This window comes from Leptonychotes weddellii, chromosome 15 (assembly GCF_054177405.1).
Source record: "Leptonychotes weddellii isolate Sample4059 chromosome 15, ASM5417740v2, whole genome shotgun sequence".
NCBI classification, from domain to species: Eukaryota; Metazoa; Chordata; class Mammalia; order Carnivora; family Phocidae; genus Leptonychotes; species Leptonychotes weddellii.
Window position 1 is genome coordinate 44,664,046 of NC_138383.1, and position 26,912 is coordinate 44,690,957.

Below are 26,912 nucleotides of genomic sequence, written 5' to 3' on the forward strand. Positions count from 1 at the left end.
ACAAAATTCCTTGAAGCCTGTGTCTACATTCCCAACTCATTTCACTGGAACTTTCTAAGATGCTAGGATCCCATTTTAGTGAAGTGGCAAAGGTTAATTAAAAGGGTGGCCTCATCTATATCAGAGAAGTGGAAACCAGCAAGGGAGAGAAAGCTTGATTTCAGAGTAAGGCATAGATTTTCTCCTTGCACCTTTGTTCTGCCCAAACCTATCTGCATTAGTCTCTGCTCTCCAGAGAAACAGAATTAACAGGATTGATTGACTGACTGATTGACTGATTGGTTGGATGATTGATTATAAGGGATTGGCTCATGCAGTTATGGAGACTAAGAAGTCTCAAGATCTGCAGTCCTGCAGTCCCAGATAGGCAAGCTAATGATCTAGCAGAGTCAACAAAACGGGTCCAGTCTGAGTCCAAAGTCCTGAAAAGAGGGAGAGCAGATGATGCCGGTTCTAGTCCGAGTCTGAGTCTGAAGACAGAAGACCAATGTCTGTGCTCAAAGACAATCAGGCAGAGAGTACGAATTCTCACTCCACCTTTCTGTTCTACTCAGGTCTTCCACAGATTGAGTGAGCCCCACCCACACTGGGGATGGCAATTTGCTTTACTCAGTATACGGATTCAAATGCTAATCTCATCTAGAAAGGCCCCATAGACCCGCCCAGAATGTTCAACCAGATATCTGGACATCTGGTGACTCAGTCAAATTGACACATAAAATTAACCATCACATGATCTGTTTCTTTCCCCATCACTTTACCCTACTCTTCAGGCCCAGAGGAAGAGGGTCTCGTTCCTCTAAAGGGAACTACTCTTCCTGTCCTCATCCTTGTCCTTCAGCCCCTAAGCATCCTTGAGAGCTGCCTAAAGGAAGGGAAAGCAGGAAAAAGAAAAGTGCAATCTTCCAGGGAAGCTACAGCCCTCATGCAGAAAAAGGCTGCGGATGTTGGGAAGGTCAAGCAAAATTACAGATTGCAAATGATACTTTTGATAGATCAAAACTCATCAAATATGGAAGCAAAGATTCTCTGCAAGGAAACAACACAAAACGGCGTAAGCCCCCAAAGAAATCGATTGGCTCATGTAAGTGGAAAGTCCAAGGGAGACACGGTGGATTCAGGGGCTCGGGTAATGTCGTCAGGAACTAGCCTCTCGCCTTCTCTTTGCTCTGCTTTCATCGGCAGTGGCTACTTTCTGAGAGGCTGTGTCTCTCAGGGGACAAGATGGCGGCCAGCAATACCAGGCTTCTTTTCTTAAAAGTGCAATTCCAACAGCTCAATTCAAAGTCTTAGGCTTGAATCACCTAGTCACGAGTCGGACCACACAACCAGTCCTGACCAGACCTCTTTGGCCAAGAGGATGCTGTGCTCCCACTGACCAAGCCTAGCTAACAGGTCACCTGTGGTACCTGGTGGAGAGTCAGCCTCATCTGAACCCTGCTGCCTGAGGGTAGAAGGGGGTGGTTCCACATAGAGAAGTCAGGGAGCTGTTAATGGAATGAAGGTGATGAATGGATGGCTTGGTGATGAAGATAACAAGATAATTTGCTATTTGAGAGTAATTCTAAGACAATGGTTCTCACTGCGGGGGAGGGTGTGGGGAGTGATTACCTCCCCCAGGGCACACTTGGCAATGTGTGGAAACATTTTTGGTTTTCACAACTGGGCAGTGTTACTGCCCCCTAGTGGGGTGGAGGCTAGGGATGCTGCTAAAACCCTACGGTACATACAGTATAGGACATGCCCCCCCTACCTACAACCAAGAATTATTTGGCCCCAAACGCCAGTAATGCTGTGGATGAGAAAATCTGTTGGAGGGCTCGGAATGCAGCCAGGGCAGCTGAGACCCATCTCATCAGAAAAGAGAATGAGATTTCTGTCCACGTCCACTGAGCCTGTTTATGTCCTTGAGGGTTATGAAAACCGGTTGGCCCTCCGAAATGGGAAAGGGGCCGGGATCCAACCCTGCTTCCTTAACTCTTGAGCTAAACTCCCAGCCCCATCCCTGTATCTCAGGCAGTGCAATCATTGAGGTGACCATATTAGATCCAAAGCAATTGGGTGAAAAATCCTAGTGGACATCTTATAAATCAAGATTATAGGCAGTAGTTAAAACAGCAGATGGGGAGCACTGGCCTGGGATCTTGGGGAATATCAGCCAAGTGGCTCAGCATGCTCTATCAGTTCTCCCAGGCAGTGTTTGGAGGAGACTGCCTCCCCATCTGCACTTACCGTCTACTCGTCCATATTGGCTGGTAAAGGAGGGTGCCAGGGTCAGAGCTCCTGGAACCATTTCTTGGGGCTTCCAATGGTACCCTGTGGAAAGGCCATATGTTGCAGGGAGATAGTGAAGGACTGTATCATCCCCTTCATGTTGTCAGTTAGGATGCTTTTGGCTGCTGAAGACTGAAATTGTTTTAAATTATAGGCAAGACATTATCTCAAATAACAAGGCGAGAGGTCCTACTTTGAATTTGCTGCAGGTTTTCTGGCTCTGCACTCCCTGGGACATTTGCAGGCATTCCATCCAGGTACCACATGCTCAGAGGAGGGGTGGCCCCTTGCTTTACAAACTAGGGGAGACCTTTCCCAAAGCCACCTCGCCCACTCTCCTCATGTCTTATTGGCCAGGATCACATCACACACCCATTCTTAAGCCAATTCCATTCATTGCAGGTGAGGTGGGTTTGCAATGGTTGGGTCAAGAGCCTTATCACTTGGAGTAGAATGGATATAAGGTGTCTACGTAATGACCACTGCACCCATTTAGCAGCGGGTACATGCTACCCTTTGCAAACCAACGTTGTCCTCCCTGGCACGTGAGTAGCAGAGTCAGGATTTTATCTAAGAACCGGGTCTGTTGTTCTTGCTGAATCTTGTCTAAGATTATTATTATTATTTATTTATTTATTTATTTTTAAGATTTTATTTATTTGCGAGAGAGAGAATGAGAGACAGAGAGCATGAGAGGGAGGAGGGTCAGAGGGAGAAGCAGACTCCCTGCTGAGCAGGGAGCCCGATGTGGGACTCAATCCCGGGACTCCAGGATCATGACCTGAGCCGAAGGCAGTCGCTTAACCAACTGAGCCACCCAGGCGCCCTTGTCTAAGATTATTTACAAGTCTGAGTCACAATGAGATTGGAGCATTATTTAGTTATGAATAAAGAACTAGCTTAGGGCACTTCACAAGGGGGAGGGGTGGGGACAGGCATTTCCTTTAATGGTGTCGTATTTGTGAGCTCCTCAAGGATAGGCCTAAGTAGGATATGTAAGAATATCAGAGTTGAAAGGAACTTTAGATTTTGTATCAGATCTATATTTTCATCCGTCCAGCAAGTCTTTGGAAAATAGCCCCAAACTCTTGGCTTCCATAACCCCATGGGCTGACTTCCAGGGTATCAAAGCCAACATTTAACCAACCACTATACTATAACAAAGACTCCCAATGTCTCAACCAGAGATTGAAGGAGCCCTGCTCACTTTGACTTACATAACTGATTCCACATTGTAGGGAGTGCTATTTGTAATATTCCACTCCGGGTACCAATGACCTTCTTCAGGAGCCATGAGAATTTATTAAGGAAAAAATGATAGCTAAGTTTTGATATTTCAGGTACATTAAAAAAATGTAGAAACACAAATGAAAAAAACCAATGACCTTGAAGAAGAAGCAAGCACATTTAGGTGCAGTCAGCTGTCCTTTATTCATTGTTTCTTATTACCAATCACGAAATAATCTAGGACTAATTTGGACTTTCTACCGTGAAGTTAGACCCTTGCAGACTGTCGAGAGCTCTGTAATGCTTATCTGCTTGACACGAAATGTCCTTCAGGTAAATTTTCTTCTTTCAACTTTTTTTTTTTTTTTAAAGATTTTATTTATTCATTTGAGACAGAGAGAATGAGAGAGAGAGAGCACATGAGAGGGGGGAGGGTCAGAGGGAGAAGCAGGCTCCCTGCCGAGCGGGGAGCCCGATGCGGGACTCGATCCAGGGACTCCAGGATCATGACCTGAGCCGAAGGCAGTCGCTCAACCAACTGAGCCACCCAGGCGCCCTTCTTTCAACTTTTTTAACTGACAAACTCCCCGTTAGCTCCATCCCAGTGAAGAGTCTTCCTATGAGCATCATGGGTACTTCCTCCAAGACTTTTAGCCTCTGCCCTTAGAAACAGTGGGTTATATGGGCTGGCCCCTTGGGGAGGCATTTTGAATAGAAGTAATGTGTGACATTTGTGAGCTGGAGCATTGGACTGCCAGTGGGAGACCTTCTAGGGCTTTCTTTCCCTTTGCTATAGTAATCAGCAACATTGAAGGAGGGGGCACCTCTCTCGGTCTGGGTGTCAGAGTTTAGGGACATGAGACAGAGCCCCCAGCTCACCTACAGTGTGCACAATGGTACCCTGTGGAAAGGCCATGTGTTGCAGGGAGATAGTGAAGGACTGTATCATTGGATAAAAGTGAACAAAATCACTTGAACAAAAATTTTTTTAAGCACATTAAAAAAAAATAAACCAATAGCTTTTGGGTTTGCTTGTTACTGTGGCGTAAACTAGCCCATCCTAACTGAAACACTTCTCAAAGTCCTTTTGGTGCAATATCAGGAGAAACAAGGTCAGAGGAGGGGACAGAAAAGTTACATGGTCCCCATGTTCGCCCTCCGTATGATCTTCTTCCCTTGATAAGAGCAGATGCGATTTGTGACCTGCTTCTGTACAGATTGTGGCAAAGGGGACGAGACGTCACTCCCGTGATAACCTGATGTCTTGTTTGTGAGGGGTTCTCCCTTGGTGGCTTTGAAGAAGGAAGCTGCCACCTTGTGAGTGGGTCTGTAGAGAAGGCCAGTGATGGGAGGAGGTGGGGGTGGCCTCTAGCCACCAAGAGCTGCCCCACTGACCCCAGTGCTAGAACCACAGAAGGAGAACTCTGTCAACAACCTGAGGGAGCTTGGAAGGTGACCTTTCTCCGGTGAAGCCTCTGAGGGGACCTGCCTGTGAGATCCTCAGGTGAGACCCTGAGCAGGGGACCCAGACACCCTGTGCCCCGACTGGTGACCCACAGAAATCAGAGACAGTAAATGGCGTGTTGTTTTAAGCTGCAAGTTTGTGGTAGCTTGTCAGGCAGTAACAGAAGACGAATGTACTCAATGAAAACAATTTTCTAGTCCGAAAATCCCCCACGCATTCAGTGTCATTCATTTGGTAACACGGTCTTGGGATCGACGATGGGCCTGGCATCGTCTGAGGGGCTTGGGATGGAAGGTGAACTAAACAAAGATGGTGCCCAAAGGCACATATCGTCCGGTGAGGAAAGGAATGGGTGAGGGAGACAGACAGCCCAGGACACATTGTGTTAGAGCACCCTGAGCGCTCTGGGGGACAGTAGGACCAGTGAGGGGACGGTGGTCGGTTAGTCCTGTGGTCGTCTGGAGAAGGAGAGTTGCAGCTGGGAGAACCATCTAGCAAAGACCCTCAGGCCCAAGTGAACCTGGCCTGCATGAAGATGGCAAGGGGGGCGAGGGAGGCTGGAGTGCAGGCTGTAAGGGAAGCACACCGGGGGGTAGGTCAGAAGGGTCCTGGGGTGTTCATCGTGTAGGGCCTGGTGGGCCGTTTACTCTGGGGAACGACTGCAGGGTGCACGGTGGAGATGATTTAAAATGATCTCTCCAGCAGTGGTGATAACATAGACCATAGAAAGGCAAGGTCGGAAGGGAGACATTGGAGCACCCCCACCTGCCCAGCAAGAGATGCTGGTGACCGTGACCGTGCCAACAGAGAGAGGTGGCTGGATTCTGACTCCATCCTGAAGATCCAGTCGGCAGCATTTTCAGGAAAATTGGACACGGCGGATGGAGGAAGAGAGGAGGGTGTAAAGATTTTGGCGGAGCGAATGGGGAATGAAGCTCTGGGTGGGAAGGTGTTGGTGGGGCGGGGAGATCAGGAGTCTGGTGGGGCGTGTTGGGTCTGCAGTGTGTCTTAGACATCTAAATGGAAATGCCTAGAGGCAGGTGGATAGACAAGCCTGGAATTAGCTAGAAAAGTCAACGCTGCAGAGACACCTTCAGGAGTCACTGGTGTATGGCTGGTGTTCCCAGCCGTGGGACTGCCTGGGATCACAAGGGGGTGAGGGGGGGAGGAAGAAGAGGGTCAGAGATTGAAGAAGAACCATCAGCCCAGGCTGACCTCGAGCACCCAGGGAAGCAGGAAGAAAACCCAGCAGCCTTGGGGCTACTAGAAGCCAAGAGGAACAGAAAGCACGCAGCTGGGTCCAATGCTGCTAAGAGGTCGGGTCAGGTGAGGATGGAGGATGGAGAATTGCCCACTGGGTTTAGCAACGCGGAGGTCACGGGTCACCTTGACACCAGCGGTTACAACAGAGTGGTGGGGGCGGGAGCCTGGTGGGTGTAAGAGGTCACAGGGGGAATTGAAAACAGCAATTCCAGATGGTTCTCTCTCGAATTTTGCTGCGAAGGGGAGCAATGACACGGGAGGGCAGCCAGAAAAGGAAGTGGGGTCAGGAGGGGGTTTTTGTTTTGTTTTGTTTCCCTTTTAAACGGGAGATGTGGCGTGTTTGTGTGTTTGTGGAAGAGATCCCGCCGAGAATAGGGAATCCGTGTTGCAGGAAGGAGCAGGGAGGTTTTCTGGAGCAACGTCTTCGGAACAGAGGAGAGGGAATCAGATTAATGCACACACAGAGGGAAGAGCTCCCCCTGGAAACCTGCCCGCGAGCCGACTCCCGGGAGAAGATGCTGGAAGGTGGGTGGTGAGTCAGACATCCGTGGGTTGCTCACTTTCTCTGGGAGGCAGGGAGTGGGTTCATCAGCTGAGAGAGAAGTGGGGGAGGCTGGAGCTGGAGGACAGGGGAGAATGTGTGGACCGCACAGCTGAGAGGCAGTGAGGGGACCCAGGCGCCTCGAGGCCACGCCGAAGCCCGTGACCGTGAGCTGCCCTGAGGCCACCCGGGCGGGGGGGGGCGGGCATCCTCTTCCAGTCACCTTTAGCGGCCAGGTGCAGGCGTGAGCATCTGGCTGACGTGCTCGCCAAGTGAGCACAATGAAATGCAAGGGGCACGGGAGCCAGGATGCAGGCCAAGGTGCGGATGGGACCCAGGTGAGGAGGGAGCACTAGCTCTTCATCTGAAGCAAGGAAGCCCAGCCACCCCAGCACCCACCTGTCGTGCGGGGTCTGCTTGGACTCCCGGCTCAACGGCCCGCCTGCCTCTCTGCATTCCGAGCTGCTCCGAAGCATCCTATTGAAGTTGGAATGGACAGTTGGAATGGACGGTCCTGCCCCAGCAGCCTTCATCACAGGCCGCCCAGAAGCACGTCCACACTCACGGACTGACCATGACGGACGACACTTCAGCCACCAGAACAAGAGCTATTGGCTGGGGCCACCGGGCCTTTCAAGAGCCACGGGTGGTTCCAAATGATCAGCATGACTGCCCTGTGAAAATGCAAGCTGGGGCGAAGGCAAAAGTGAACGCACCAGTAAGGAGAGGGACGGGGCTGTGGGAGAGGGAGGAGGAAGTCAGGCTTGTGGTGGCGAGACCCCGAGAGCCCTGGGCTGGCTTGGGACCCCCGCAGACGGGGCCGGCCACCCTGACTTACTGCTGTGCCCGACAGCCAACGTATATTTATCTTTTCGACACTGGGGGGCTGCAGGCCTGTCACGGATAACGGTGGTCTTGAAGCGGCCTTCGCCTTGGAGCAGGTGTAGGGACCCGAAGGCTCCATCCTCACGACCCTCCCTGCCCGGTCACCGGCCACCACCCCCTCCCAGCCTCCCCCTCCCCGGACCTCTCCCGAGACACAGTGGCGGCTGATGGCAGATTAGAGTTGGCTAATTCTTTCCTTCCCGAGCGGTCCCGGCCGCCGGTGTGTGTGGGATAGCTGTCCGCTGGAGTGCCGGATGCACAAATACATATGTTAGGGCCTTTGATCTCCCACTACAGTGACATAGATTTATCAAATGTTTGCCTCTTTCTGCCTCTTTGAAAGGCTGATTTATAGGACCCGGCCTTTTCCTCCCTTCCTTTCTTGAAATATGAAGTGTTTGTGAATGGCCAAGGTAATATTTAATATCCTGCCAAAGAGGCTTTTGCACTTGCTAACAAATGAACTACATGCCCCGCCAAATGGCCCACATCTGTTTGGGCTCCTCTCTTGGGCTCAACAAATTAGCATTAAAATACCTCGCCCAGGGGGGATGCCAAGTGTCCCTTTCTAGCTGAGGGAGCAGGGACAATTCTGAGGGAGAGGGCCACTGCCGGGGGGGGGGGAACGGGGATCACTGCACGAGGCAGATGTTTTCCCCCTTTCCGAGGGTCTGGAGGGGGGAGTGGGTGCCTGTGGGGCAGTCAGACAGACCCCGGGCTGGCAGGGAGAGGCCTCACCCTCCGCTCCCTGCACATGCCCAGGGTTGGGGCCTCCGGGTGGTGGTTGGGAGGGAACTGTGAAAAATGGACTGGCTGGCTCGTTTCTGGCTCTTTGATCGAGAAGAGTTTTCCGCAAACAATTCCTAAGAAAGCGGAAGTGTCTTCCAAGCAACATCTTATATAGAGAAGAAAGTGCCTAAAGGTGAAAGGTGCCCGTTAGGGTGTACTTTTCAGGCTCTGCCTCCCCCTGTTGGAGGGGGGCTGGCTTGGGAAATCCCAGCGGTGCAGCTGATTTGGTGTAAAGAACAGGTAGGGAGATGCCCTGGGTTTTCATCTCGTAAATGGCCTTGTGATAAACAACGACCTTAATCTGCACCTGCAAATAGGTATGGTCTTTCTTTCTTTTTTTTTTTTTTAAATTTTTTATTTATTTGCGAGAGAGAGAATGAGAGACAGAGAGCATGAGAGGGAGGAGGGTCAGAAGCAGACTCCCTGCCGAGCAGGGAGCCCGACGCGGGACTCGATCCCGGGACTCCAGGATCATGACCTGAGCCGAAGGCAGTCGCTTAACCAACTGAGCCATCCAGGCGCCCTAGGTATGGTCTTTCTTGACAGTGACTCCCGGACCGTAGGTGTAATAGGGTCAGGACAACCATATCACAGGCAAAACCTTCAGTTTGCCTCTGTGGTGATGGGTGGGAGGGTCTATGGGTCTGCCCAGCAGCTGGGCCCTGCCTTTGCTGGAACCCCTCCCCAAGGCCTGGGGGTTCTCTTTTGGGGCTCCAGCCATGGGCCCACTTCCTCAGTGCCCTGACCCCAAAGTCTCCCTGAGGCCTAAACGAGAAGGTACTTCCCCTTTCTCAACCCCCTTCCTACCACATTTCCCAAACCTTCATCACGGGAGGGGATCACTGCCTCTGTACATGGTCTCGGGTGGACTTGAACCAGGCTGAGTGGGCACGAGAATGGGGCACCTAATCAGGCCAATTAAGGCCAGGGTCTCAATACCAAGACTTCCGACTTCCTTCCTTCTTTTCTTTTTTTTTTTTTAAGATTTTATTTATTTATTTACAGAGAGAGAAAGGGAGAGAGCACGTGCAGGGAGAGCGGCAGAGGGAGAAGCAGGATCCCTGCTGAGCAAGGAGCCCAATGCAGGACCCGATCCCAGGACACTGGGATCATGATGTGAGCAGAAGGGCAGACGCTTAACCGACTGAGCCCCCCAGGTGCCCCCCAAGACTTCCTTTCTTACTAGGTTTGGATAAGAAGTTTGGCACAAGTTAAGTAGTCAAAAAATATTTGTGACTAATAGGGGTTCCCACATCTTAAGGGGAGAGAGCTTGCCAAGAGCTGTGCCAACAGCAAGTAGAGGGAACAAACCACCTCCTGGATGGAGCCATGCCTGAAGCCAGCTTGCTTCTGGACCTTTCAACTACACGAACCAACCCATTTCTTCTCTTAATTAGGCCTGCCGCAGTTTCCTGTCACTTGTGACTGAGAGTCCAAACCGAGATGGAGGTTGGCTAATGGTTAACTGAGGAGGGCACGCTCTGCCAGGAAAGTAGCTGTGGATTTTTCTCCCAGTTAGTTCTGGATAGGTCACCCGTATTTTAGAGATGAACAAGTGCCAAGTGGCAGCCTGAGGGGCGTGAACAAATGAATATGCTGGTGGGTTATTTAGATTGGAGAGTCTCAGAAGGGTGGGGAGAAGGAGAAGGTGCGGAGGAGGTGGGGGGGGGAGGAGTTCCTGTTCCAGAACCTTTTGGGCAGAGGCACTGGACTGGAGGGGAGCGGGGGGCTGGGACCATGCTCTCAGCCCAAAGAAAATGCACATCGTCTTGAGCAAGCAGGTTCTTAGAGCGCACTGCGCCATCTCATGTAACTGCAGCTCAGCCTGGCCAAGAAGATTTTCTTTTTTTTTTTTTTTAAAGATTTTATTTATTTATTTGAGAGAGAGAGCACACATGAGAGGGGGGAGGGTCAGAGGGAGAAGCAGACTCCCTGCCGAGCAGGGAGCCCGATGCGGGACTCGATCCCGGGACTCCAGGATCATGACCTGAACCGAAGGCAGTTGCTTAACCAACTGAGCCACCCAGGTGCCCCCAAGAAGATTTTCTTGAGGGTCAGGCAGCAGGGAGACTCCAGGCAGAGGCTCAGGCTGTCGGCGGTCCGCATGCCTGTGTGCATGAGGGGTGGGGGCAGGCTGAGGCAGTCTGGGTCTTCCGCAGGAGGTCAGCACAGTGGTCAAGGTCATCAGTGAACGGCTCCCAAGCCTGGACCCCGGAATATCCCAGGATCTTCATTCTGCCGACCACCTGACCGGGACTGTGGGCTTCCCTCTGCCCCGCCTTTGCCCCCTTCCCTTGTCTGCCCAGGTTCAGACCCTTTATCCTCGGCTGGTCTCCCCAGTTCTCCCCATCTCCTTTCCATGCCATGGCCGGAATTTTCTTTCTAAGGCACGAACCTGGCTTGCTATCTTCCTGCTACCGTCGGTGGCTCCCCATTGCCCTTTAGGTGAAGACCATCCAAGCGCTCCGGGTCAGAAAGGGGGTGCCCCTGCAACTCCCACCTTGCCACTGCAGTCCCCTCGCCCTGCAAATCTCGAGTGGACCCCATGGGGTCAGGGACGGATCTGGGTTTGTCTCTCTATCCCGCATAAGGCCTGGTGCACAGCAAAACAGCACCCTGGGATATTTGTTTGCTCAGCCCACAAGCGACTGAATAGCTGTTGAGTTAACCCACCCCCTCTGGGTGGGGAGGTGCCTCTCCTCTCTCTTGATGCTTTATTTTGGTTTGTGTTTGTTTGTTGTAGCTGGGAAGGGGTGTGTGGGGGGGTCTTGTTTGTGTCTTGCTGATGCCTCTTGGATTGTTTGTCCTGGTCACCTTGCCAGCTTGAGATGTTTGGGGTGGAGCGGGGTTACCCTCCCTGCTTCTGCCAGTCCCCAACTCTGCACTGGGCTTTGCTTTAGTGAAAGGCGCTGTCTCCTAAGTAGTTTCGGGAGTTGCCCCAGCCCGCAGGGCCTGGCACCCCGTTTTCACCCACCCAATCTGGCCGACCCGCCTTCTTGACCGTCTCTGCGCTTGGGGCCCCCATTCTCTCAGCTCGCACTTGTCAGATGGGTCCCCCAGTGTATGAACCGGGTGGGGCTCCATTCATTTCAGCTGAGCCAGGATGCAGGCTGGCTCTCTCTCACATGCCACAGGTGTTAGCTGAGCTCACGGTTGCTGGGAAGGAGTCGAAACAGTGACTTTAGGGGAAGAAGGTAGCAAGACACTAAGTATTTGAAAAAGTAAAAAAAAAAAAAAAAAAAAAGAGGGAGGTGGGGGGGTGGAGAGAGAGAGAGAGAGAGAGAGAGTAATATTGGCCAAGAAGTCCACTCGACTAAGGACACTCTGCTGCTGAGTACTTGAGCCAAGACAGCCCTGAAGACAGAGGAAGTGGTAAAAATGCACCGCAATTCGGAAAACAAAGACTGACTGAAATCAAGAAATGACAGTAACGTTGGGGTGCCTGGGTGGCTCAGTTGGTTCAGCAGCTGCCTTCGGCTCAGGTCATGATCCTGGGGTCCTGGGATCGAGCCCCACTTCAGGCTCCCTGCTCAGCAGAGAGCCTGCCTCTCCCTCTCCCTCTGCCTGCCACTCTGCCTATTTGTGCTCTCTCTTTCTCTGTCAAATAAATAAATAAAATCTTTAAAAAAAAAAAGAAAGAAATGACAGTAACGCATCTTGGTTCAACTCTGCTGAGCAGGAAGCTGCATCTGCCCCAGATTCAGTCCCACGGGGCAGGTGCCACTCTTCCCCACCCTCAAGGGCTGGTCCAGGACTCCAGCAGAGAGTCCTGTCCCTCCTCCAGCTCCGGCCACCGCCCCCAGAGCCACCCACTCCTTCCTTCCGTCACGGCCCACGGCTGGGGAAGCAGGGCACGGTCTCTAAACAGGTAAATACAACATGCAGGTTGCATACTGATGGGTCCTAAGGGAGACAGACACAGAGGGAATGGTGCTTGGCTGGGTGGCGGTCTCCAGTTAGAACAGGCAAAGCCCAGAAACAACGTCGAAAACCCAAGCCGGAGGCCGCAGAGGAGGAGGGTGGTGGTCAGAGTCAGACGACATTTTCCAGCCGGTGGCCTCCGCGATGGGTCGCTATGAGCAGTGACCCAGGCTGGGCCCATCAGAATGCAAGCTCAGGGAGGTCAGAGGCCGCCAGGCGCCTCGCCTCTCGGATGTTCTGTGATGTGCCTGGTGGGGCCCAGCGACCGTGGGACAGAACCTGAATTAGGAAGTGAGGGCCGGAGGTTCTTTGATCTAGAACATCCCTTCACATCTTCTATTTGGTTACAAAACTGTGGCCTGAAGATGCTGGGAAACTAATATATTTGAGTTTCCAACAAAGACTAAGCAAGCGTATTGGTCCTGCTTACTTCTACTCTAGGCAGATTAGCGGACAGAAAAGTACCTACAGTTTGCAGCTGACGGGAAAGACTCCAAAGGCAGCCTTCCAAGTGTCCATCCCGATGGCTGGACCCTGTTTATCTTCCTCTTGCCTTAGACGCCTGGTTGCTTGACACCACTAACTTGACCAGAAGGAGAGAATGTGCTCCCGGGAGAAGCAGAACCTTGTGGGTCATCCCCAGCGGGCCTCAAATTCCAAAGGAAGAACCAAGGCAACATCCCGATCTCCATTCAAGTCAAACAAGCTGTTCTCTTGGAACGTGAGCATGTCCTTAGAAGGGACCCTCCTGCGGTCAGTTACAAGTATCCTATCACCTGGGGCGCGTCAGGGAGTCGGCGAGAGGTGGGTCTCAGGGACCCCAGCTCCAGCAGAAACAGAGGAGTGAGCCTCCTGTCACACCAGGGGCAGCAAGCAGGAAAAGCTTTGCTCTGCTCCCAGGATCGCCGCCTGGCAGAGAAGTGCTGGGTCCCCGCTGTTTTCCTAGTACAGCAGATAGGAGGGGAGGATGACGGCGGGGTGGGGAGAAACCAGGGTGAACTAGCGGAGGGAGATTCAGAGCCAAGCACGGCTCTCGGCAGTTTTGCCTTTTCTCTTCCAGAACGGGCGAATGGGGTGCTCAAAGCGCATGTATCGAAAGGTGTTTCTATGGAGCCCGTTTGTACGTTTGAAAGGACAAAAGTGGATCCTGGGAACAGGCAAAGCATTCCCCGGGCTTCCAGAGACAGAACCGTCGGTGAAATGTGGTTTTATCCTTATAACTGATAGAGTAGCTTTCCTGAAATTAAAGAAGGCTGGTACAGTTTCCCCAGGGTCGGAAGGAATACTGTGCTAAGAAGCATGCTTTTAAAAAAATGTAATAATGGGGCACCTGGGTGGCTCAGTTGGTTAAGCGACTGCCTTCGGCTCAGGTCATGATCCTGGAGTCCCGGGATCGAGTCCCGCATCGGGCTCCCTGCTCGGCGGGGGGTCTGCTTCGTCCTCTGACCCTATCCCCTCTCATGTGTTCTCTCTCTCTCTCATTCTCTCTCTCTCAAATAAATAAAAATCTTAAAAAAAAAAATGTAATAATGAAGTGGCCGGACGTGCCCTTTTTCCCTTTCATTTGTTTGCTGTGTTCTAGAATAATCAGCCTCCCAGTGGAACCCCATTTCCTATCTCAAGCCCCTCCCGCCGCCCGTGTGGCCCCTACCCCGTCAGGGCCCCTGGGGGCCTAGTCCTGTGCTTGCAGCCGAGTGGCCTGAAGCACCCGGATGAAAACTGATTAGTCCAGAGAGCATGTCCCAGGCTGTGCTCCTGACCACTAATTCAGGGGCGGGGTGGGAGGCGATCCCCGGGGAGGAGGGTCCTGCACTTGGGAAGGGTAGGCTTGGGAAGTACCAGGGGAAGCAAACAGAGATTTTTTAAATTTTTTACTTAACTTTGGGTCCCATGAGGCCATATTGCGTGCATGTCCTAAGTGACACCCCAAGGGAGCTGTTGTATAGGCAAGACTTCCCAAAGACACCCCATTAAAGAACAGGCTTCACTCACCTGGGTAATGCTGATGAGGAGCACGGAGTCCTTAGGAAAGGTGGTCAAGGTCAGGTGTGAAGAAATGAGGTGCCCCAGGCCTCCGGGTGAGTGAGCAACATCCTGGGGCCTGGGGGACGGCAGCGGGGTGGGGGGCCAGTCACTGGAGCTTGAAATCCACGTTCCACACTGTGACCTACGGGACAGGGGTTTGGGGAGGTGGGGGGGGAGTTTATCTGAGAACAGGGTGTCCTCAGGGAGGTGTGAGGCATGGCGGGAAATCCTCGAGGTGGCTTCACATCGAAGATCCCCGGAGAGAAAACTTGGTCTGAGTGTTGAGAAGCTCGAACTTCATTTGCCTGGTGGGGATGGTACGCAAGCCGTTGGTATTTTCCGAGCAGGAGAATGACAGGCCTAGGAGGCCCTGAGGATGATTTCTGTGGTGGTTTTGAAGGAAGAAGGGAGAGACTGGGGGATTCCAAACTGAAGGGAGGGTGAGGGTGGGTGGGTCATGGCCCTTCTTATTCTTAATAATCATTAAGCTTATTATTCTTTGGAGTGGACAGGTATTAAAAATCAAGTGTGGGGGCGCCTGGGTGCCTCAGTCGGTTAAGCATCTGACTCTTGATTTCGGCTCAGGTCATGATCTCGGGGTCTTGATATCGAGCCCCACATCGGGCTCCATGCTGGGCCGGGAGTCTGCTTGGGATTCTCTCCCTCTGCCCCTCCTCCTGCTCTTTCCCTCTCTCCCACTAAAATAATAATAATAAAAAAATCCAGTGGGTTCACTTCCACCACCTCGACACAGAAATGCTGACTGCGTTCTAATCGTCCGCTAGCTCATAAAAGTGAGTCAAGCGTTAGCAAGTCTGCCAGGACTGGTGCAAACTCCATACAAGGTGATTGAAGAAAGAACCTCGCACACGCTTCTGTTCTTACATACCGGTTTATTGGGGCGGGAAAAGAGAATGGAGGCATTTTACAAATTTGAAGGCTGCAACAAGGTGTCGATATTCTTTGCAGACATTCCTATGCCATGTTCCCCACAGTCAAGAACCTGGATACAGCCAAGAGGTAATATTGCAGATAAGTAGAAACAGGGGTCAGATGGTGTCTGCAGTCGCTTTAGAAATTTCTGAGAACAGGCACATTGCAGGACCGTCTGATTGTTGCTTAAACTCCCCGAAATGAGTTCCTACGGGGCAGTACAGTGCCCTGGAGATGGAGTAATGCAAACATCCTGTTAAGCATCAAGGCCTTCCGGCAAGTGGGGTTCAACAGTGGACTAGTGGCGTAGGTGAAGGACGGATGGAAGGAACCACAGGTGACTGAGGCCACACCTGGCTACAGGTTAACTAGAACAACTCCCGGAACCGGATGCACCCCCACCAGGAGTCCAGCCCAAGCCTCTGGCTCTTACAGCCATTGGATGTATGGGGGCTGATTTCTGAATTCAGAGGGTACCTGGAGAGAATTGTGTTTTTCACCAAAGGGACAAGAATGTGAGCTATGTGGCTGGTTAGACCGGCTCACCTTTTTTGGGCTTTCCCTGCCTGGTGGGCAGCAGGGGCCGGAGGGGGACAGTAACGGGTCAGAGGCAGATGGACCGCGGGTGTGAAGTCTAGCGCCACCCTTCCAGAAGGAAACGCTCCAGACACCTCCTGTATTTCAAGTGAACTATAAAGATGCCTTTGATTCCTTGGAGTTGTTGAAATGCGGATACGTAATGGGGGTGGGCCGGGGGCTGGCAGTCCTGCTCGAGATCCCCTAGGCAACCGTTTGGAATTCTCCCTTCGAAAGTCGGGCAGCAGTGCATCCTTGGTATTCTATTATTGTTTGGGGGAATATGTGGCTGAGAATATATGTGAGAAAAAGCTGGAGCCGGGGCCCCTGGCTCATTCACAGGGAGGGCGGCCAGTGCGCATGGCCTCCGACGTGGCCCTCCAGGGACCTGAGGACAGGACCACAGACAGAGTCCCAGTGCTCCCTGCGTCTGGCCAGGTGGGGAGTGTGTGTGTGCGTGTGTGTGGCCAGAAAAGGAAGAGGTACACTTGTACATCCACAGGAGGAAGAAGAAAAACAACAGAGGTGTTGGAGGAAGAAATATATAAAGACTCCTCAAGAGAAAAAGATTCTCTCTGTATTCATCACCTGAGCCAACCTATTTCTTATTTGGGGAGCGTTTTGGACGTTATCATTCAAAAAAAAAAAAAAATCGTCGGGCGATCACTGAGCACCAAATCATTTTACGATCTTGTACTAAAACCCAGCAATTTCCCATTCTGGAGCTCCAGAATTACCAAAATATTGTCTCACCGCAAAGGGGAAAAAAACAAACAAACAATGTGCGTCTCCCTGTACGTGTTTTTTGGTTTTGTTTTTTTCCCCCCACGCGCCCCCGGGGATTTCAAGTCCGAGGCTCTCCCCCCGCACCGCCCGCAGCCGGGGGCCGCTTGCAGGTGAGCATGAGCAGCAGAAGCAAGGGCAGGTGCCACAGGCTGCAGAAGAACAGCTTCCGGGAGCTCTTCCGGTCCGCGTCCGTGTAGAACCGGAAGCCGAGGTAGGAAATGTACAGGTTGATGGGGAGGGAGATGACGGGGAAGGTCCACGTGGTGACCTGGAGGACGGGCGCCGCCGCCGCCAGTCCGATCAAGGCCAGGCAGTGGCGCAGGGCGACGCGCCGGCACAGGGCCGGGTGCGTGACCGACATCATGCAGTAGCCGCCGCGGGAGTAGTCTTCGCGGAGGCCCCAGCTCAGGGCGTTGAAGTGGGGGAACTGCCACGAGTAGAGGATCCCTCCCAGGAGAAAGGCTCCTGCATGCAGGTTGCGGGGGAAAAGGGGGAGAGCAGAGAGAGGCTGTGGTCAGAGAGGCACAGAAGCATCCTTTCCGGCCCCGCGGTGCTCCCTCCGCATCTCCCGCGGCTCCCAGATCCCCTGCCAGTCTCTGTTCTCGCCTCTGCTTGTCCGCGTCAGCCTGGCACCGGAGACGAGCCTCCAGGACCCGCCAGCTTTCTCACCACCTCCCCCCTCCCCAGGACACTGAGCACCTGGGGCTCCCGTCCACGCGGTGCGCACCGCATGGTGACAACCCCAGAAGCCCCTGCACCGGCCGGGGGGACCTCCGTGGGCGGGCTTCGGCTCCACTTGCGAGCGAGGCGCTTGGGGGGAGGCGCAGGGCCATGTCCCAAGCCGGCCTGGCCTCCTGGACAAGGTCCTTCCCCAGGGTGGCGGGCAGCTCCCTGCTCCCAAGGCCGTACTGAAGGTAGCTCAGGGCCCACGCTCAGCATCCTGTTTCGCGGTGGACTCCCAGCGCTTCCAGGGCAGGGGTCCGGCACATTCCACAGAGCCTGCACCACAGGGCAAGCAGGAGGTACCAAAACAGCATGTGTTCAGTAAATGGAGCGGCATAAGGGGACATGGTCCCTGAGCAGAACGAGAACTTGTCTGTGGCCTTGCAGGTTTTCGAGGACGACGTATTAGGATCTCGAGCAGCATTTAGCCCCTCTGGCGCAGGGCCTCCCCTCACCCACGAGGGCGGGATGCAGGCTACCACTCTGGAGTACCTACTAAGAGACTTTCATGCAGTTTAGCTCATTTAATCCTGCCCACAGGCTGTTGGGTTTTATGCTCATTAAGTGAGCCAACACAGCTCAGAGGATGTTAAATTCTACAAAAAGAGGTAAAGGAGGGATTCAGAACAAGCCTGTCTGATGTGGAGACCAGCTCCCCTACCACATTAAGCCACCACCCCCAAGTCCTGACTGCAGGGCTGCTCATTCCCATGCAGGCGACGCCTTGCCCATTTACTCATGCACGAAGTGTTTGCTGAGCACCTCCCTGCCCATTTACTCATGCATGGAAGTGTTTGCTCAGCACCTACTACTAAGTGGCAAGCACTGTACCGGGCACTGGGGGTAGGATGGCGAGCACAAATCCACACGTGCCCCTCCTGGGGTGGGGGTGGGGGTTCACCACCGGGGCATTAGATCAAGAGCCACACTAGCGAATCTACATCACCACTCAGCAGCTGTGCAGGAAAAGTTCGTGCCATGAGGACACAGAACAAGACCCAGTTGAGGCGGGCAGAGGAGCCGTCTCTGAGGAAGGGACGTCGGAGCTGAGCTCTGCGGGATGAGTGACCTGGTCTCCTGGGGGCTGGCAGAGGGAGAGGTCGTCATGAAGGGGCAGGAAGATGCACAGTGTAGTCAGGGTATTAAAAGGAGATGAGAACATGTGTTAGGATTCATAGAACTGTCAATCGAAAGAAAAAAAGGTCAGCTGGCCTGAATCATAATTTTAAAAAAATGTATCAAAATCAAAAAAGGAAGCGAGTGTGGCTGGAGGAGTGGGTGGGGTCCCCAAGTCTGCACACTGTGCTAAGTAAGTCCTGGTTTGATCCTAAATACAACAGGGAGCCATGGAGAGATGGTGACGTGTTTAAGGCTGTGTGAGTGTATGCACATGGACACACGTGCGTGTTGGGGGGTGGGGCGTGAGGAAAGGGCAGTGGTGTCACTTGACCAATCTGTGAAAGAATACACTGGAGGGGCCCCGAGCAGGTAGGGGAGGCCCGACCAGAGGCCGAGATGAGAGGCGACAAGGGCTGGGATCAAGGTGATGACAGTGGGGTGGAAAGAGGACGGACCTGAGAGGCCTTCTGGAGGCCACATGACAGGGAGTGAGTGTGAAATAAGGAGGGGAGGGAGAGGGAGGTATCAAGAGGGGCCCCGTGGAGATGCCATTCCTTGAGATGACAAATAGGGGAGACAGGGAGGACAGCGCATGAGTGTGACCTTGAGTGTGTTCAGCCTGACATGCCTTTGGGACATCCAGATGGCAACCAGGGAATCGTGAAGAGGGGTCTGAGCCAGGATGTGTGTCTGGAAGCTACTCAGACCTGCGTCTACCACTGGGTAAACCCCGGTGTCCCATCATTACGTGCTCCTGTGTTTTCTGCTTGAATGCAAATTCCTGAAGGGAACATTCATTTTCCTCTGCATCTCTGGAGTAGAATATAGAAAGTGCTCGATGCCACCACAGTAGAGGGTCCCTCACACGCATCGGCGGGAACCCACGTGTACAAAGAAAGGCTTTACTAAAAGCCACCCGAGGTTGCTGTTTTCCAGTACTGATTTGTGAACCGACAGGGCCAACTACTAGGATTCTGCCTCCCCTCCCCCTTCCTCCCTCTTCTGGGATGCTCTGCCTCTATGCCTTGCTCCTGACACCCAAGTGCCTCCTGGGGGTCCCCGGTCGGGGACCTGAGGGCTCACTAACCCACTGTGTCATCTACCCTGGCCAGCACCGGCCAGCACAGAGGTTGAAAATCTGTAACCACGGTCCTATTGCAGGTAATGAGCATCTTTTAAGCCCCTTGTCTGTGGGAATGTTCAGAGAAGGTTGGGGGGGGGGGTGCACTATTGCGAAAACAGAACTCAGCAGGCGAGAAGGCAGTTTAAATAATTCAGAATCGTGCAGAAAACCAAGCTGGGGCTTCCAAGGTCCTGCAGGGGCCCTGTGGTGCCCACGCCGAGGAGGATCAGAGGGACCGAGCCTCTCTTTTAATCTCTGATCTGTATTCCTCGACAGCATGGCCTGTGCAGCTACAATGGGGGAAGGCTTTCTCGTCCCCTCCCAGACAGAGTGGAGACTTTTACCCATATTGTTCGGGGCAGACACGCGCCCATTTCTGAATTCATTGCATCAGACGGTTGTGGCATAACAAGGAGAACTCGTGTGGGCTCAGACTCGGAGGACTGGGCCAGATTTCCGATCCAGTGATGGGGTCTCGTGGGTTCCGTAAGTCTGTCGATTCCTTTACAGCCTTCCAAGATTACAAAATAACCAAGACTCGATGCGTGCGTCCCTGTTTCGGTAGGGTTGCTGCCAAATCCCTCCAATCCATTTTAACCCAGTCTATAAATAACCTGATACGTATATATTTTAGTTCATGTAAAACATAACTCCAATTTTCGTGGTAATAATGGAAGCAGCCACTGTTCGTGGACTCCATTCCCTTGGTGAATAGATGGAGGGCGTCTGCCGTGTGCCAGGTGCCATTCCAGATGCTAACGGGTGGTGGGGAGCAAGACCAGGCCCTGCTGCAGGTCTGGAGGGAGAGACAGACAGGAGCACTTGTGACAGTGATGAGTGCTGTTTACAGTCAGAACAGGGCCACACGATGGGGTGGCTGGAGGCTCACGGCTCAGGGAAGGCCTTCTCAAAGGCTGGCACCATGCCCCAACTAAGTGGAAAGCTCACCACTGGGCCACGCGGGCATCTATAGGCTGGATCAGGTGTCATGGGGGTGGCAGGCACCGATCCTCGTACTCAGGTGGGGAACACGGGGGACACACACAGGTGAGTGTGTTCACGGTGGAGGCACAAAGAGCTCTATTTGGGGCTATTTTGAGTTTGAGGTGCCTGCAAGACATCCCAGTTAAATGCCTTGTGGCAGTCACATGCCAGTCCTTGGGTGCAGGTATTATATGTACACTCATGCTCACAACCACCTTCCAGTGGGTGACATCACTCTCCCCTTACAGATGGAAAGATTCCTTAACGGGCCCACCCAGGGATATTCACATATACCAGCACCTTCTTTTAGGAGGATGTTGCCCCCCCCAAAAATAAAAAAATAAAAAAATAAAAAATAGAAGGATAATGCTCCCACATCGACTGGTAACAGCGGACTGCTGGGCGCCCATTCAAATGTCCATGTTGCTGGGTAGAGACGGGGCTTGCTGGAAGGAGAAACTGCATTTGCTGGTTTATCGGGGGTCCTGGGACCTTTAAAAAAAGTTTGTTTCCATTAGGCACAAACAGTCTCTGTCTCCACAGTGAGTACTGTGGAAAGGGGGAAAGGACAGAAGAAGGTTGGACTTCTCCTTTGTGTGCTGATGGGAAAGGAGATCATAAAGGACCAGTAAAGAGGGGGCGCTGTTAGATTCTCGGGGCCTTGGGGCACTTTTGAGGTCTTGAGCATGAGATAACGGGGAGCAACCGCTCACTGTTTGGGACCGGCCTCACACCCGAAGGGTCTGAACAGATTATGGGCCTCAGGGATGACAACCGGGGCATGGGGGGCGGGGTGGACAAGGCTGAGACGTGTCTTGGCAAGAGCAGACTTAGAACCGGGGGAGGGGAATCGGGTAAGCCAGGGCCCAGTAGCTCTTCTGCCGTTGTGTTTAAAAAGCTGAGGAAAAGCAAAGTCGGCCGGGAAACCAGGCTGGAAACGGTTAAAATGATCCAGGCCCCAATGTGGGCTCTTGCTCGCCTTTCTCAAAAGCCCGCTTTTTTGTGTGCCAACTGGAGTATTCTGTTTTGCTCAATATGCATTTTCGGTTATGCTTCTGCTTAAAATAACATAATTAAAAAAATCATTTTCATAAGAGTAGCATGCTGCTTTCTATGCGAGAGGAAATTGGGTGTGGGTTTGGCTCATGTCACAAATGAAAGAGCTTTAGAAATCACAGCTTAGCCTTAATGGATTGTAATCAGAAAACCACCACCCCCACACGGTTCTACTTGCTCGTACAAAAGATGTAAAACAAATTGCTCTCTTCATCAAGATAAGGTGAACCGGAACAGGAAGCCTTGGATTAATCCGGGGGCTGTGGTGGAACCCACCTTCCTTGTGGGGTAAACACAGAGCACTCAGTTTACTGACTCAAAGGCCTGCTGCGCTCAGCCTCCCCCACCCTCCCGCCCCCACCCCCGAGCAGTCTGCTGTTCCTGGGCCTATCTTCTGAGACCCACGATGTGACGATAGGTGCAGTGTGTTCTCAATGCCCTCAGCTGGAGTCTGGCCAGGGAGGGAGACAACACAAAACGGGAGGACGGCCTCTGAAGATCACCTTAGGTGGATAGAGTGTGGGGGAAACAGAGGAGGAAGACCTAAGTCAGCCTTAGAGAGGTGTGTGTAAGTGATGTGTAAGGCTAGGTGGGGCAAGGCTAACCGATGTCTTCCTAGCGGCCCTGTGCAAATACATGCGTTTTTAAACCCTCTCAAAACATCTATCAATCATTTTTACACCATACGGACCGAGGGGTGGGGTGGGGGGGGAACCTCAACCACTGCCGCCTCTGCTTGGGTTGAGAAACACCTGTCCACAGCGTCCATCCATCATTTTGTTGGCAAACCAACCAGAGGCAATTGCCAACCACATGGTTTCCCAAGAGGATGTAGACAGACATCTTCAAGTTGGAGCTCTGAGTCCCTGTGTGTGCTCTCTGAAAACAAAATTCCTTTTGAAACGGGGTTCAGTGGTTTCAGCTTGCTTCTTCTGCTGCCTGGTGGGCTCACATTCAACCCCTTCCCGCCTCGACCCCAAACCCATTCATTGTCATTCACTGCCCACCCATGGCCTTGGAAAAGACAAAGAAACAGCTCCAGTGAACCTCGGTGCGGGGCTGGGGAGGTCTGCCCTCCCCTGTACAATGGGCTCCCTCTAAATGTGGCCCTTGGTAGCTGGTCTGTTCCCAGGCTGGTTGTATTTGTGCTCTCAGGGGTACATGGTTATGTTAACTGGGGGCTGGCTGGGGAGCAGAGCCAAACCCAAAGCTTCATGGTCACAGATTCCAAAGCTTTCCCTTTGAGGGTGAACACAAAGGAGCTTGTGAAACAGGTCGGCTTCCACTGTGTAATAGACTTCGATGGCGCTGGGCATAAAGGGAAGAGGGTGTGGGGGCCAGTTGATCAACTGCGCACTGACAAAAGGCAAGACTGCGGGTCCTCTGAAAATAGGGACCGGAGTAGGTAGTGACAGCTTGCCCTGGGAGAATTCTCTGGAAGTGACTCAGGAATGACGAAGAGGCCCAGTGAGCAGCAACAGGCTCCCTCCCTCCCTCACTGTATTGCGCACCACCCACCGTCCCCGTCCCCTGCAGAGTCACCTGTCCCCACAGAGTCACCTGAGGCTTCTATCCGAAGGAAGCACAGAGCTCTTCTTCTTTTTTTAATCATTTCCCTACAGGGAAGTTTAGTTTGGGGCATCTGCAGGTTCTCTAAGAAATCCCAATGTTTGGGGTGCCTGGGTGGCTCAGTTGTTTAAGCAACTGCCTTCGGCTCAGGTCATGATCCTGGAGTCCCGGGATCGAGTCCCGCATCGGGCTCCCTGCTCAGCAGGGAGTCTGCTTCTCCCTCTGACACTTCCCCCTCTCATGCTCTATCTCATTCTCTCTCTCAAATAAATAAATAAAATCTTAAAAAAAAAAAAAAAGAAATCCCAATGTTCTGTACTCCCCCAGCTCACATCTGAGGGCATTTCCGTCTTTCTTATCCCAATACTAATCTGTTCCCTGAACAGTATTGACTAAACGTGCATCTGGGGCCAGGCACCGTGTCTACCTGGCATTATCATTTCCCTCAGGAAGGCACCGGCCGGGCTCCCTAAAAGCCCTGATCAACTGGTCAACTTTGCGGAGCGCACTTCCTTAGTCGTACCAAAGGTGGCCTCCAATTATACCCAGTCTTGGGTCTAGCCACATACTTCTAGTACATTCTTTCTCAGCCTTTTGTGGGTTTTGTCTACGAAGAGCATAGGGCTCTAATATTGTTTGGTTTGCTAATATTCCCATGAAAATGTTCCTTGTTCACCCTGTCTTTAAAAATGTCATTTGTCTTAATTAATGCGACCCTCTGAGGCTAGTTAGGGAAAACAAATCTCACACAAAATGAACACAGACACTCACTTTCATTTCAAACTGAACCAGTGTTCTTAAGGAACTCTTTGAAAGTGCTTGGGTTCAACAGAGCCAGGTACTTAGGAAGACCTCGATAAATATTTGTTGAATGAGCGAGTGAATGGAACATTCCCTCTGTTCTATTCTCTCTTCTCATTCTGGAATAAAGGAGGTAAATATAGTGAAACAGTATTTAACATTTTGTAGTTTACCAGCTGAGGCTAAAAAAAAAAAAACTCCTTCTCTTTTTTTGTTACTAAAACCATCCATCTGCCAAATGTCACTTCCCGATAAGGGCCCACGGCTGAGTCCTCATTTGTAACTGAATGTTGGCTGACATAATTAATGTTTACCACACAACAACATTTGAATTACAAACCCAAGGCAATTTACACATCAACTCTACAAGCCGGTCACCCTGGCCCATTCCACAAACTCCCAAAACCTGGGATTGGGTCAGATTGGGGGAAAATGACCAAATAGAATCAGAGCCTTTTTAAAGCCATGGGGGCGGTGGAGGGAGAGAGATTGAGAGAGGTGGCTTTGGCAGGGAGGAGGGGAAGTACTTTACCCCGAAGCCTCCAAGATAAACGAAGTCGTCCCTGGAGGTAAACACTGTTGAGAAGCCTAATGCGTGTGGCTCCAGGCCCGCTGGGAGCTGGGCTGTCTGCTCCCTGCACTTTATCTGCGGCGCCCCCGCCCCAAAGCGACCCCTTCCCCGGGTCCGTGCAGGTCACTTCTCCCCCTGTTGTCCTGGCCACACCGGGGGCCAGAAAGCAGCCCTCCTGGTTGGCCTTCCTGGGTTTTTTATTTTTGCTGGTAAGCATTTTTAATGTTTTCTGCTAATAGCGGTTCAGCTTAAAAAAGAAGGCAAAGTAATTAGGCAGGTGGGAGAAAAGGCCTAACCCCGCGTCTCGGAGGGAAATGGACACAGGTACAGTCCCATTATGGCGATTACCTTTATGGCCGACTGGCTGCAAACGGGGCTTTCTGAGCTAGGGCCCAGCGTGTGACAACACAGCCCCGCTGGGGACAAAAACCCCACCGCGCGCTGTTTGTGCAAAGCTAGCGCTTTCCAGCTCGAAGAGCATCAGCGGCGAAAGAGCAGATCTCAAGAACTCACATTGGTTTGGCTTTCCCGGTTTCTATCCGGTGATCCGCTTGGCTCCCCTCCCACCCAAATCCGGCCTCCCTCTCCAAGTGTTGGGGTACCTATGGGGCGGGGCAGGCACACTCGCTCTGCACCCACGCTGCCCAGGGGGGCAGCTAGAACAATGAGAAAGGAGCCTGGGTGGCTCAGTGGGTTAAGCATCTGCCTTCGGCTCGGGTCATGATCCCAGCGTCCTGGGATCGAGCCCCGCACTGGGCTGCCTGCTCAGCGGGGAGCCTGCTTCTCCCTCTGCCTCAGCCCCTCCCCCTGGTTGTGCTCTCTCTCTCAAATAAATAAGTCTTAAAAAAAAAAAAAAAAGAAAGGCTTTTTCACTGTCTGGTGAAGAAACAACAAAGTAGTTATGGGGGGGGGGATCAGAACCCCATGGGATGTCCTTATGCTTATTTTAGGTTTTCGGTCTTGACTGGAGGACGGAAGGCAGCATAATCTCTCTCTTCAGGGCTCAGACCCTCTGGAGGTCTTAATTGGCCTTGTAGCCACCACAGAAACCACAAAATGATCTAGACGCTGAGAAGGGGGAAAAGTACTTTGGAACATTAACATTTCCTTACTCCACAAGCCGTCTGGGATGCAAATCGTTTTCTAGGGCCACTTGTTTTTTATCTTTCTTCTCAACTAGATAGGTCTGGAGGCTGTAGGGTTTTCCATCGCCCATCCACCTCGAGCTGTTCCTCTCCAATCTTGCCGACCACCTTCCGGGCCCAGGAAGGGGCCTTTATGGAGGTTCCCATGGTCAGGGTGACTGAGGGACCAAAGGCATGGACGGCACTCAGTGGAGTCGGCCCCCTTTCACACACACACCCCGCATACACGCCCACCTGGAGGTTCACGGGCGTTCACAAGGTGCTCTTGGAAAGGAGGAGCTGATGGATGCTTCACTAAATACTTGAGGGGTGAAATGTGACTAGGGAAGGCAGGAGGGTGGAGGCCAGGCCTAGGACAGGTAGAGGCCTACTGGAGAGGGGGCAGGAGGAGACAGAAGGCACACAGGCTTGGGAGGACCAAGGAGGGCCCAGCAAAGTACTGCTTTCCAACACCACAGAGAACCCACTTACGGCCCACTGTTAGATAAAACCCCAACTCCGGGCCCAGCTGCTCTCCTGCTTAAACCGCCAAGGGGTCTTTAGTGCCTTTCAATCAAGTCCGAATTCCTCAGTGCCCAGCACACAGGAGGTCCTCACTGATACCTGCACCAGGAAGCAGGCTGATGATCTGAGTGGGTGGTCTCCCTGCCTCTCCTCCACCCTCCTCTCTTCCTTCCTATCACTGCGGTTCAGTGGAGTACTCCAAAGACTTTTCTATTCATATGCTTCTCCAAAGTGATCACTCTTCCGAGGGTCAAAGACAAAACGATTTGGAGATGCCACAGAAGGGAAACGTGTGGGGCCACTTTTCTGCTCAGCAGGGCGCTCGCTTTCAAAGCAAGCATGTCCCCTGAGATAAGAACCCAGAGGAGAGACCTAACCTCTGTGGGTGTGTGCGTCTCAAATCATGCCATCTACCCACTCCCTCTGCCCAAATCCTGAGGTATTTCCAAGATATCCTGACAGCCAGAGCTCTCTCCCGTTCTGTCTTTTCAGGCTGGTGGTTCTTAAAGTGGTCCCTGGACCAGGGGCATTGGCATCACCTGGCAAGCTTGCTAGAAATGCAAGTTCTCAGGCCCAGGAACCTGGGTTTTAGCAAGCCTGCCAGGTGATTCTTTTTTTTAATTTTTTTTTTT

At 52.4% G+C, this 26,912-nt stretch overlaps 1 protein-coding gene across 1 annotated transcript in view; it reads right to left on the bottom strand.

Moving 5' to 3' along the window:
* Positions 1-15,263: 15,263 nt before the first annotated feature.
* LOC102734098 (protoheme IX farnesyltransferase, mitochondrial-like) overlaps positions 15,264-26,912 on the bottom strand; it is a 42,256-nt gene continuing 30,607 nt past the window's right edge. The window contains exon 5 of the mRNA XM_081806000.1: positions 15,264-17,150. Coding sequence (XP_081662126.1) covers positions 16,744-17,150 — 407 coding nt within the window. The 3' untranslated portion in view covers positions 15,264-16,743. The remainder of the gene's footprint in view (positions 17,151-26,912) is intronic.